We start from the raw sequence: 13,023 nt of genomic DNA, 5'->3' as shown, positions 1-13,023 counted from the left end.
GGGTTGAGATTGCCTAAAGGATAAAATAAAAAAGGGGAAGACTAGATGGGCCAAGTGGTTCTTATCTGCCGTCAAATTCTATGTTTCTATATAAAGAACTGTGCGTTCTTCTAAATCACAAATCCCCAAGGAGAGTCCAATTGTGTCGGTTGCGATGCCTGACCTTCCCAACACTGGACGGGAAGAGCTTGCGCCTTCCACCATTTGCACGCCCCCTGCAAGTGCAGGAAGGAGCACCCGCAGTCCAGTTTCTGATAGTCAAATTGAAGATGTCACTGTTGAAGTACACCAGGATGAGGATATGGGTGTTGCTGGTGCTGGGTAGGAAATTGACAAGGAGGATTCTGATGAGAAGGTGGTTTGTTTAAGTCAGGCACCCGGGGAGACACCTGTTATCCGTGGGACGAATATGGCCATTGACATGCCTGGTCAAAATACAAAAAAAATCACCTCTTCGGTGTGGAATTATTTCAACACCAATGCAGACAACAGGTGTCAAGCCGTGTGTTGCCTTTGTCAAGCTGTAATAAGTAGGGGTAAGGACGTTAACCATCTAGGAACATCCTCCCTTATACGTCACCTGGACCGCATTCATCAGAAGTCAGTGACAAGTTCAAAAACTTTGGATGACAGCGGAAGCAGTCTACTGACCACTAAATCCCTTCCTCTTGTAACCAAGCTCCTGCAAACCACACCACCAACTCCCTCAGTGTCAATTTCCTCCTTACACAGGAAAGCCAATAGTCCTGCAGGCTATGTCACTGGCAAGTATGACGAGTCCTCTCCTGCCTGGGATTCCTCCGATGCATCCTTGAGTGTAACGCCTACTGCTGCTGGCGCTGCTGTTGTTGCTGCTGGGAGTCGATCGTCATCCCAGAGGGGAAGTCGGAAGACCACTTGTACTACTTCCAGTAAGCAATTGACTGTCCAACAGTCCTTTGCGAGGAAGATGAAATATCACAGCAGTCATCCTACTGCATAGCGGATAACTCAGGTCTTGTCAGCCTGGGTGGTGAGAAACGTGTGTCCGGTATCCACCGTTAATTCACAGGCAACTAGAGACTTGATTGAGGTGCTATGTCCCCGGTACCAAATACCATCTAGGTTCCATTTCTCTAGGCAGGCGATACCGAAAATGTACACAGACGTCAGAAAAAGAGTCACCAGTGTCCTAAAAAATGCAGTTGTACCTAATGTCCACTTAACTACGGACAAGTGGAGCAGGGCAGACTCAGGACTATATGACTGTGACAGCCCACTGGGTAGATGTATTGCCTCCCGCAGCAAGAACAGCAGCGGCGGCACCAGTAGCAGCATCTCGCAAACGCCAACTCGTTCCTAGGCAGGCTACGCTTTGTATCACCGCTTTCCATAACAGGCACACAGCTGACAACCTCTTACGGAAACTGAGGAACATCATCGCAGAATGGCTTACCACAATTGGACTCTCCTGGGGATTTGTGACATCGGACAACGCCAGCAATATTGTGCGTGCATTACATCTAGGCAAATTCCAGCTTGTCCCATGTTTTGCACATACATTGAATTTGGTGGTGCAGAATTATTTAAAAAACGACAGGGGCGTGCAAGAGATGCTGTCGGTGGCCCGAAGAATTGCGGGCCACTTTCGGCCAGCCACCGCGTGCCGAAGACTGGAGCACCAGCAAACACTCCTGAACCTGCCCTGCCATCATCTGAAGCAAGAGGTGGTAACGAGGTGGAATTCAACCCTCTATATGCTTCAGAGGATGGAGGAGCAGCAAAAGGCCATTCAAGCCTATACATCTGCCCACGATATAGGCAAAGGAGGGGGAATGCACCTGACTAAAGCGCAGTGGAGAATGATTTCAACGTTGTGCAAGGTTCTGAAACCCTTTGAACTTGCCACACGTGAAGTCAGTTCAGACACTGCCAGCCTGAGTCAGGTCATTCCCCTCATCAGGCTTTTGCAGAAGAAGCTGGAGACATTGAAGGAGGAGCTAAAACAGAGCTATTCCGCTAAGCATGTGGGACTTGTGGATGGAGCCCTTAATTCGCTTAACCAGGATTCACGGGTGGTCAATCTGTTGAAATCAGAGCACTACATTTTGGCCACCGTGCTCGATCCTAGATTTAAAACCTACATTGTATCTCTCTTTCCAGCAGACACAAGTCTGCAGAGGTTCAAAGACCTGCTGGTGAGAAAATTGTCAAGTCAAGCGGAACGTGACCCGTCAACATCTCCTCCTTCACATTCTCCCGCAACTGGGGGTGCGAGGAAAAGGCTAAGAATTCCGATCCCACCCGCTGGCGGTGATGCAGAGCAGTCTGGAGCGAGTGCTGACATCTGATCCGGACTGAAGGACCTGCCAACGATTACTGACATGTCGTCTCCTGTCACTGCATATGATTCTCTCACCATTGAAAAGAATGGTGGAGGATTATATGAGTGACCGCATCCAAGTAGGCACGTCAGACAGTCCGTACGTATACTGGCAGGAAAAAGAGGCAATTTGGAGGCCCTTGCACAAACTGGCTGTATTTTACCTAAGTTGCCCTCCCTCCAGTGTGTACTCCGAAAGAGTGTTTTTAGTGCAGCCGCTCACCTTGTCAGCAATCGGCGTACGAGGTTACTTCCAGAAAATGTGGAGAAGATGATGTTCATCAAAATGAATTATAATCAATTCCTCCGTGGAGACATTCACCAGCAGCAATTGCCTCCAGAAAGTACACAGGGATCTGAGATGGTGGATTCCAGTGGGGACGAATTAATAATCTGTGAGGAGGGGGATGTACACAGTGAAAGGGGTGTGGAATCGGAGGATGATGATAAGGTGGACATCTTGCCTCTGTAGAGCCAGTTTGTGCAAGGAGAGATTGATTGCTTTTTTTTGGTGGGGGCCCAAACCAACCAGTCATTTCAGTCACAGTCGTGTGGCAGACCCTGTCGCTGAAATGATGGGTTCGTTAAAGTGTGCATGTCCTGTTTATACAACATAAGGGTGGGTGGGAGGGCCCAAGGACAATTCCATCTTGCACCTCTTTTTTCTTTCATTTTTCTTTGCATCATGCCACTCCTAGATGGGCCAGGTGTTTGTGTCGGCCACTTGTGTCGCTTAGCTTAGTCACACAGCGACCTTGGTGCGCCTCCTTCTTTTTTTTTTTTTTTTTTTTCTTTTCTTTGCATCATGTGCTGTTTGGGGACTATTTTTTTGAAGTGCCATCCTGCCTGACACTGCAGTGCCACTCCTAGATGGGCCAGGTGTTTGTGTCGGCCACTTGTGTCGCTTAGCTTAGCCATCCAGCGACCTCGGTGCAAATTTTAGGACTAAAAATAATACTGTGAGGTGTTCAGAATAGACTGAAAATGAGTGGAAATTATGGTTATTGAGGTTAATAATACTATGGGATCAAAATGACCCCCAAATTCTATGATTTAAGCTGTTTTTTAGGGTTTTTTGTAAAAAAAAAAAAAACACCCGAATCCAAAACACACCCGAATCCGACAAAAAAATTTCAGGGAGGTTTTGGCAAAACGCGTCCGAATCCAAAACACAGCCGCGGAACCGAATCCAAAACACAAAACCCGAAAAATGTCCGGTGCACATCTCTAGTAAATATCATACTGCATAGAGGCTAGAGGGAAAAGAGCACCCGCTTCGGCCGGTGCCCAGGAACAAAAGTCCTCCCCGGCTACTACAAAACCCTCAGCATGACGCTGGGGCTCCCCTGCGGGAGTCCGCAACGGTGGGGGCACGTCTTCGATTTTTCAGCCAGGCCTGGGTCAGCTCAGACCTGAATCCTTGGGTGTTGGAAATAGTTTCCCAGGGTTACAAACTGGAATTCAAAGAGGTGCCCCCGCGCCGATTTTTCAAGTCTGCATTACCAGCTTCTACACCAGAACGGAATGTAGTGTTAGCTGCAATTCAAACGCTGTGTCTACAGCAAGTAATTATCAGGGTTCCCTTGAACCAGCAGGGAAGAGGCTACTACTCAACCCTCTTTGTGGTCCCGGAACCGGACGGTTCGGTAAGACCTATTTTGAATCTAAAATCCCTAAACCTGTACATGAAAAGATTCAAATTCAAGATGGAATCGCTCAGGGCGATTATAGCCAGTATGGAGGAGGGGGAGTTTATGGTGTCACTGGACATAAAGGATGCTTACCTTCATGTCCCCATATATCCCTCCAATCAGGAGTACCTGAGATTCGCTGTACAGGATTGTCATTACCAATTTCAGACGTTGCAGTTTGGGCTTTCCACGGCCCCAAGGATTTTCACCAAGATAATGGCGGAAATGATGGTGGTCCTGCGCAAGCATGGAGTCACAATTATCCCATACTTGGACGATCTCCTGATAAAGGCGAGATCAAGAGAGAAATTGCTGAGCAGTGTAACGCTCTCTCTGAGAGTTCTCCAGCAACACGGTTGGATTCTGAATCTACCGAAGTCACAGTTGATTCCGACATCTCGACTAACGTTCCTAGGTATGATACTGGATACGGAACAAATGAAGGTTTTTCTCCCGTTGGAAAAAGCACAGGACATCCAGAACATGGTCGGAGACCTGCTAAAACCGAAAAGGGTGTCAGTTCATCAATGCACTAGAGTTCTGGGAAAAATGGTGGCGGCCTACGAGGCCATCCCCTTCGGCAGGTTCCATGCGAGGACGTTTCAATGGGACCTTCTGGACAAATGGTCCGGGTCGCATCTGCAGTTACATCGGAAAATAACTCTGTCCCCAGGGGCCAGGGTGTCTCTCCTATGGTGGCTGCAAAGTGCTCACCTGCTGGAGGGTCGCAGGTTCAGAATACAGGACTGGATCCTGGTAACCACTGACTCGAGCCTCCGAAGATGGGGAGCAGTCACCCAAGGAAGAAATTTTCAGGGACTGTGGTCAGACCAGGAGTCCTGTCTACACATCAATGTGTTGGAACTCAGGGCCATATACAACGGCTTTCGACAAGCGGAGAGTCTTCTTCGTAACCTACCAGTTCTGATTCAATCAGACAATGTAACAGCAGTGGCTCATGTGAACCGCCAAGGCGGGACCAGAAGCAGAGTCGCGATGGCGGAAGCCACAAGGATTCTTCGCTGGGCGGAAAATCACGTAAGCGCTCTGTCGGCTATCTTCATTCAGGGAGTGGACAACTGGGAAGCAGACTTCCTCAGCAGACACGATCTCCATCCAGGAGAGTGGGGACTTCATCAAGAAGTCTTTGCAGAAATAACACGTCTTTGGGGAATTCCTCAAATAGACATGATGGCGTCACGCCTCAACAAAAAGCTTCGGAGGTATTGTGCCAGGTCTTGGGACCCTCAGGCAGTAGCAGGAGACGCCCTGGTAACGCCGTGGGTGTTCCACTCGGTCTACGTGTTTCCTCCTCTTCCTCTCATCACAAAAGTGTTGAGGATCATAAGGCGAAGAAGAGTGCAGACGATACTCGTTGTTCCAGACTGGCCTCGAAGGGCCTGGTACTCAGATCTTCAAGAGATGCTCACAGGAGATCCCTGGCCTCTCCCTCTGAGGGAGGACCTGTTGCAACAGGGGCCCTGTATATTCCAAGACTTACCGCGGTTACGTTTGACGGCATGGCGGTTGAACGCCGAATCCTAGCGGAAAAGGGGATTCCGGAGGAGGTCATCCCTACTTTAATAAAGGCTAGGAAGGAGGTGACGGTGAAACATTATCACCGTATCTGGCGAAAGTATGTGTCTTGGTGTGAAACCAAGAACGCGCCTACGGAAGATTTTCATTTGGCCGTTTTCTCCACTTCCTGCAGACAGGAGTGGATATGGGCCAGAAATTAGGTTCTGTTAAGGTACAGATTTCGGCCCTTTCGATTTTCTTTCAGAAGGAATTGGCTTCTCTTCCAGAAGTCCAGACGTTTGTAAAGGGAGTGCTGCACATCCAGCCTCCTTATGTGCCTCCAGTGGGACCTGAACGTGGTGTTGCAGTTCCTAAAATCACACTGGTTTGAACCACTTAACAAGGTTGAGTTGAAATTTCTTACCTGGAAGGTGGTCATGTTGTTGGCCTTGTCATCGGCAAGGCGAGTGTCAGAATTGGGGGCCTTGTCACACAGGAGCCCCTACTTGATTTTTCATGTGGATAGAGCGGAATTGAGGACACGCCCTCAATTTTTGCCTAAGGTGGTTTCTGCATTCCATCTGAACCAACCTATCGTGGTGCCTGTGGCTACGAGTGACTTGGAGGATTCCAGGTCCCTGGATGTAGTCAGGGCTTTGAAGATTTATGTAGCCAGAACGGCTAGAATTAGGAAAACAGAAGCACTGTTTGTCCTGTATGCTGCTAATAAGATTGGTGCACCTGCTTCGAAGCAGACTATTGCTCGCTGGATCTGTAATACGATTCAGCAGGCTCATTCTACGGCTGGATTACCGGTTCCAAATTCGGTTAAAGCCCATTCCACTAGGAAGGTGGGCTCTTCTTGGGCGGCTGCCCGAGGCGTCTCGGCATTACAGCTTTGCCGTGCAGCGACTTGGTCGGGGTCAAACACCTTTGCTAAATTCTACAAGTTTGATACCCTGGCTGACGAGGACCTAGCTTTTGCTCAGTCGGTGCTGCAGAGTCATTCGCACTCTCCCGCCCGATTGGGAGCTTTGGTATAAACCCCATGGTCCTTACGGAGTCCCCAGCATCCTCTAGGACATAAGAGAAAATAAGATTTTAAACCTACCGGTAAATCTATTTCTCCTAGTCCGTAGAGGATGCTGGGCGTCCGTCCCAGTGCGGAAACTCTGCAAGACTTGTATACAGTTGTTGCTTACATAAGGGTTATGTTACAGTTGGAGTCGGTCTTGGACCGTCACTACTGTTGTTCATACGGTTAACTGATTATGTATGTTCCAGGTTACATGATATGATTGGTGTGGGCTGGTATGAATCTTGCCCTTGGATCTTTAAATCCTGCCTTGTATTGTCCATCTCCTCTGGGCACAGTTCTCTAACTGAGGCCTGGAGGAGGGGCATAGAGGGAGGAGCCAGTGCACACCCATAGGAAAAGTTCTTTTTATGTGCCCATGTCTCCTGCGGAGCCCGTCTATACCCCATGGTCCTTACGGAGTCCCCAGCATCCTCTACGGACTAGGAGAAATAGATTTACCGGTAGGTTTAAAATCTTATTATCCAAATGTCAGATGAGCATAATTTTATGTTTTGCTATCCACTTGTGGATCATTTCACTGAAGAGATTTAAATTTAAAACACAAAACGAAAAACACTTTATATTTAGATCTTGTAATGTTACAGTACCGTGCATAGGGCCTAATTCAGACCTGGTCGCAAGCAGGCATTTTTTTGCACTGCTTTGACCAGGTAGTCGCCGCCTACAGGGGGAGGGGGAATTCGCTGTGCAGGGGTGCGAATGCATGTGCAGAGAGCTGCACAAACAAAAGATTGTGCATTCTCTGCACAGCTCAGAACTTACTCTGCCGCTGCGATGATCCGGCCAGAGTCAAGACCAAAAAACGTGAAATTCAGAAAGTAGTTTAAAAATGATTCTCTGCATAAAGCATAACTGTTAATATGGTCTGACTATGAAGATATGAGGTATTATCAGTCATGATTTGGTTATGGTAGATGGTTTGCATTTTCTGGGATTCTCGTTCTGTCCCATCAGCCACTGTGGAATGTTTCATATTGCATTCTTCTGTTACAGGCCATCTCTGCCTTAAGCTTCACACAGCCAACCCCTATACAGAAGGCCTGTATCCCTATGGGGCTGTTGGGAAGAGACATTTGTGCCTGTGCTGCCACCGGAACCGGTGAGGAGGGGGTTTCACATACATCCATAAAATCAATATGGAAAATGATTTTTAGGTTGTAGCTTCTTAGTTCATCCACGTATATTTCTGCTTGTCAGATAATTGTTTGTAAAATCCATCATAAGTCATAGATTTAGCAGTGATGTAATCTGCGGCAGGCCTATCATTCATACTATTAACATATGCAGTTGTAGCAAGCTTTTATTTACCATGGAACATCTTTTGTTTGCTGTGCCCTGCAGTACAATATTGTGTGAGAGATTACAATGCTAGGTTTTCACTATGTGTACAGTGCTCTATGTATTTTCTTATCCCTAATTCACCTGCTGTCCATTCTGCTAGGAAAAACCGCTGCATTCATGCTTCCAGTTCTGGAGCGTCTTATCTACAAGCCAAGAGAGGCTCCGATAACCCGGGTACTGGTTTTAGTCCCAACACGTGAACTCGGCATCCAGGTCCATGCAGTCAGCAGGCAGCTTGCCCAGTTCACAGAGGTCACATGCTGTTTGACTGTGGGTATGTGTACTGTACATGACGCTGCAGCAGTTCATTCCTCTGGTTGTGTGTCGTTGGCTGTTTTATGGATGGTAAAGTTCCAACCACTTCTACAGACACCTGCTTCCTTTATTATTTCTCTATCGTCCTTGTGGATGCTGGGGTTCCTGAAAGGACCAGGGGGATAGCGGCTCCGCAGGAGACAGGGCACAAAAAGTAAAGCTTTCCGATCATGTGGTGTGCACTGGCTCCTCCCCCTATGACCCTCCTCCAGACTCCAGTTAGATTTTTGTGCCCGGCCGAGAAGGGTGCAATCTAGGTGGCTCTCCTAAAGAGCTGCTTAGAGAAAGTTTAGCTTAGGTTTTTTATTTTACAGTGAGTCCTGCTGGCAACAGGATCACTGCAACGAGGGACTTAGGGGAGAAGGAGTGAACTCACCTGCGTGCAGGATGGATTGGCTTCTTGGCTACTGGACATCAGCTCCAGAGGGACGATCACAGGTACAGCCTGGATGGTCACCGGAGCCGCGCCGCCGGCCCCCTTGCAGATGCTGAAGTAAGAAGAGGTCCAGAATCGGCGGCTGAAGACTCCTGCAGTCTTCTAAAGGTAGCGCACAGCACTGCAGCTGTGCGCCATTTTCCTCTCAGCACACTTCACACGGCAGTCACTGAGGGTGCAGGGCGCTGGGAGGGGGGCGCCCTGGGAGGCAAATGAAAACCTTTTTTGGCGAAAAATACCTCACATATAGCCCCCAGAGGCTATATGGAGATATTTAACCCCTGCCAAGATTCACTAAATAGCGGGAGACGAGCCCGCCGAAAAAGGGGCGGGGCCTATCTCCTCAGCACACAGCGCCATTTTCTCTCACAGAAAGCCTGGAGAGAAGGCTCCCAGGCTCTCCCCTGCACTGCACTACAGAAACAGGGTTAAAACAGAGAGGGGGGGCACTGATTTTGGCGATATTGAGATATATATAAAGATGCTATAAGGGAAAACACTTATATAAGGTTGTCCCTATATAATTATAGCGTTTTGGTGTGTGCTGGCAAACTCTCCCTCTGTCTCCCCAAAGGGCTAGTGTGGGTCCTGTCCTCTGTCAGAGCATTCCCGGTGTGTGTGCTGTGTGTCGGTACGTGTGTGTCGACATGTATGAGGACGATGTTGGTGAGGAGGCGGAGAAATTGCCTGTAATGGTGATGTCACTCTCTAGGGAGTCGACACCGGAATGGATGGCTTATTTAGGGAATTACGTGAGAATGTCAACACGCTGCAAGGTCGGTTGACGACGTGAGACGGCCGACAAACTATTAGTACCGGTCCAGGCGTCTCAGAAACACCGTCAGGGGCGTTAAAAACGCCCATTTACCTCAGTCGGTCGACACAGACACAGACACGGACACTGAATCCAGTGTCGACGGTGAATAAACAAACGTATTTCTCATTAGGGCCACACGTTAAGGGCAATGAAGGAGGTGTTGCATATTTCTGATACTACAAGTACCACAAAAAAGGGTATTATGTGGGAGTGAAAAAACTACCTGTAGTTTTTCCTGAATCAGATAAAATAAAATGAAGTGTGTGATGATGCGTGGGGTTACCCCGATAGCAAATATTGGCGTTATACCCTTTCCCGCCAGAAATTAGGGCGCGTTGGGAAACACCCCTTAGGGTGATAAGGCGCTCACACGCTTATCAAGTGGCGTTACCGTCTCCAGATACGGCCGCCCTCAAGGAGCCAGCTGATAGGAAGCTGGAAAGATATCCTAAAAAGTATATACACACATACGGTGGTTATACTGCGACCAGCGATCGCCATCAGCCTGGAGATGCAGTGCTGGGTTGGCTTGGTCGGATTCCCTGACTGAAAATATTTTATTCATATAGAGCATTTAATAGGATGCATTCTATATATATGTACGTGAGATGCACAGAGGGATATTTGCTCTCTGGCATCAAGATAAGTACGTTGTCCATATCACCCAGAAGATGTCATGGACACGACAGTGGTCAGGTGATACAGATCCCATACGGCACATGGAAGTATTGCCGTATAAAGGGAAGGAGTTAGTTGGGGTCGGTCCATCGGACCTGGGGACCACGGCAACAGCTGGGAAATCCAACCTTTTTACCCCAAGTTACATCTCAGCTGAAAAAGACACCGTCTTTTCAGCCTCAATCCTTCCTTTCCCATGAGGGCATGCAGGCAAAAGGCCAGTCATATCTGCCCAGACATAGAGGTAAGGGAAGTAGACTGCAGCAGGCAGCCCCTTCCCAGGAAAAGAAGCCCTCCACCGCGTCTGCCAAGTCCTCAGCATGACGCTGGGGCCATGCAAGCGGACTCAAGGTGGGGGGGTAGTCTCAAGAGTCTCAGCGCGCAGTGGGATCACTCGCAGGTTGACCCCTAGATAGTACAAGTATTATCCCAGGGGTACAGATTGGAGAGTCGAGACATCTTCTCCTCGCAGGTTTCTGAAGTCTGCTTTACCAACGGCTCCCTCCGACAGGGAGGCAGCATTGGAAACAATTCACAAGCTGTATATCCAGCAGGTGATAATCAAAGTACCCCTCCTACAACAAGGAAAAGGGTATTATTTTTCCACACTATATTGTGGTACTGACGCCAGACGGCTTGGTGAGACATAGTCTAAACTGAAATCTTTGAACACTTACATAAAAGGTTCAAATCGAGATGGAGTCACTCAGAGCAGTGATAGCGAACCGGAAAAAAGGGGACTATATGGTGTCCCTGGACATCAAGGATTACCTCCATGTCCAAATTTGCCCTTCTCAACAAGGGTACCTCTGGTTCGTGGTACAGAACTGTCAATATCAGTTTCAGACGATGCCGTTTGAATTATCCACGGCACCCCGGGCCTTTTACCAAGGTAATGGCCGAAAAGATGTTTCTTCAAAGAAAAAAGGCATCTAAATTATCCCTTACTTGGACGATATCCTGAAAAGGGCAAGTTCCAGAGAACAGTTGGAGGTCGGAAGAGCACTATCTAAAGTAGTTCTACGACAGCACGACTGGATTCTAAATATTCCAAGAATCGCAGCTGTTTTCCGACGATACGTCTGCTGTTCCTAGGAATGATTCTGGGCATAGTCCAGAAAAAGGTGTTCCTCCGGGAGGAAAAAGCCAAGGAGTTATTCAACCTAGTCAGAAACCTCCTAAAACCAGGCCAAGTATCAGTGCATCAATGCACAGGAGTCCTGGGAAAAATGGTGGCTTCTTACGAAGCGATTCCATTCGGCAGATCTCAGGGGATTTGCTGGACGAATGGTCCGGATCGCATTTTCAGATGCATCAGCGGATAATCCTGTCTCCAAGGACAAGGGTGTCTCTTCTGTGGGGGCTGCAGAGTGCTCATCTTTTAGAGGGCAGCACACTCAGCATTCAGGACTGTGTTCTGGGGACCACGGATACCAGCCTGAGAGGCTGGGGAGTAGTCACACAGGGAAAAAATTTCCAAGGAAGTGTGGTCAAGTCTGGAGACTTCTCTCCACATGAATATACTGGAGCTAAGGGCAATTTACAATGCTCTGAGCCTAGGAAGACTCCTGCTTCAAAGTCAACCGGTGCTGATCCAGTAGGACATCATCATGGCGGTCGCCCACGTTATCAGACGGGGCGACACAAGAAGCAGGAGGGCAATGACAGCAAGGATTCTTCGCTGGGCGGAAAATCATGTGATAACACTGTCAGCAGTGTTCATTCAGGGAGTGGGCAACTGGGAAGATTTTCTCAGCATAAATGAATTCCACCCGGAAAAGTGGAAACTTAATCTGGAAGTTTCCACATGATTGTAAACCGTTGGGAAAGACCAAAGGTGGTTATGATGGCGTCCCACCTGAAGCGCCAGGTCAAGAGACACTCAGGCAATAGCTGGGACGCTCTGGTAACACCGTCGGTGTACCAGTCGGTGTATGTGTTCCATCCTCTGCTTTTCATACCCAATGTATTGAAAATGATAGGAAGGAGAGGAGTAAGAACTATACTCGTGGCTCCGGTTTGGCCAAGAAGGACTTGGTTCCCGGAACTTCAAGAGATACTAAGAAGGGTCTTGATTCGGCAAGAACCGTGTCTGTTCCGGGACTTACCGCAGCTGCGTTGACGCCAAGGCGGGTGAACGCCGGATCCTAAGGGAAAGAGGCATTCCGGAAGAGGTCATCCCTACCCTGGTCAGAGCCAGGAAGGAGGTGACCGCACAACATTATCACCACTTAGGTGAAAATATGTGCCAGGGTGTGAGTCCAGGAAGGCTCCACGGAAGAATTTCAACTAGGTTAATTTCTACATTTCCTGCAAACAGGAGTGTCTATGGGTCTCAAATTGGGTCCATTAAGGTTCAAATTTCGGCCTGTTGATTTTCTTCCAGAAAGAAATTGGCTTCAGTTCCTGAAGTCCAGAAGTTGTTAAGGGAGTACTGCATATACAGCCCCTTTGATGTCTCCAGTGGCACTGGGCGATCTCAACGTAGTTTTGGGATTCCTAAAAAATCACATTGGTTTAAACAACTCAAATCTGTGGATTTGATATATCTCACATGGAAAATGACCATGCTGTTGGTCCTGGCCTCGGCCAGGCGAGTGTCAGAATTGGCGGCTTTATCTCACAAAGCCATATCTGATTGTCCATTCGGACAGAGCAAAGCTGCGGACTCGTCCCCAGTTTCTCCTTAAGGTGGTGTCAGCGTTTCACCTGAACCAGCTTATTGTGGTACCTGCGGCTACTAGGGACTTGGAGGACTCCAAGTTG

The 13,023-nt window shown here is 48.4% G+C and overlaps 2 protein-coding genes across 2 annotated transcripts in view; one reads left to right on the top strand and one right to left on the bottom strand.

The window, feature by feature from the left end:
- SNRPB (small nuclear ribonucleoprotein polypeptides B and B1) overlaps positions 1–13,023 on the bottom strand; it is a 184,803-nt gene that overhangs the window by 36,341 nt on the left and 135,439 nt on the right. The window lies entirely within an intron of this gene.
- Positions 1–13,023, top strand: part of DDX27 (DEAD-box helicase 27) — a 70,041-nt gene that overhangs the window by 11,695 nt on the left and 45,323 nt on the right. Inside the window, exons 7-8 of the mRNA XM_063960518.1 lie at positions 7,664–7,769; positions 8,112–8,285. Of these exons, the coding sequence (XP_063816588.1) occupies positions 7,664–7,769; positions 8,112–8,285 (280 nt within the window). The remainder of the gene's footprint in view (positions 1–7,663; positions 7,770–8,111; positions 8,286–13,023) is intronic.

This window comes from Pseudophryne corroboree, chromosome 3 (assembly GCF_028390025.1).
Source record: "Pseudophryne corroboree isolate aPseCor3 chromosome 3, aPseCor3.hap2, whole genome shotgun sequence".
In the NCBI taxonomy this organism is placed as follows: Eukaryota; Metazoa; Chordata; class Amphibia; order Anura; family Myobatrachidae; genus Pseudophryne; species Pseudophryne corroboree.
This window is presented reverse-complemented; position numbering and strand designations above follow the sequence as displayed.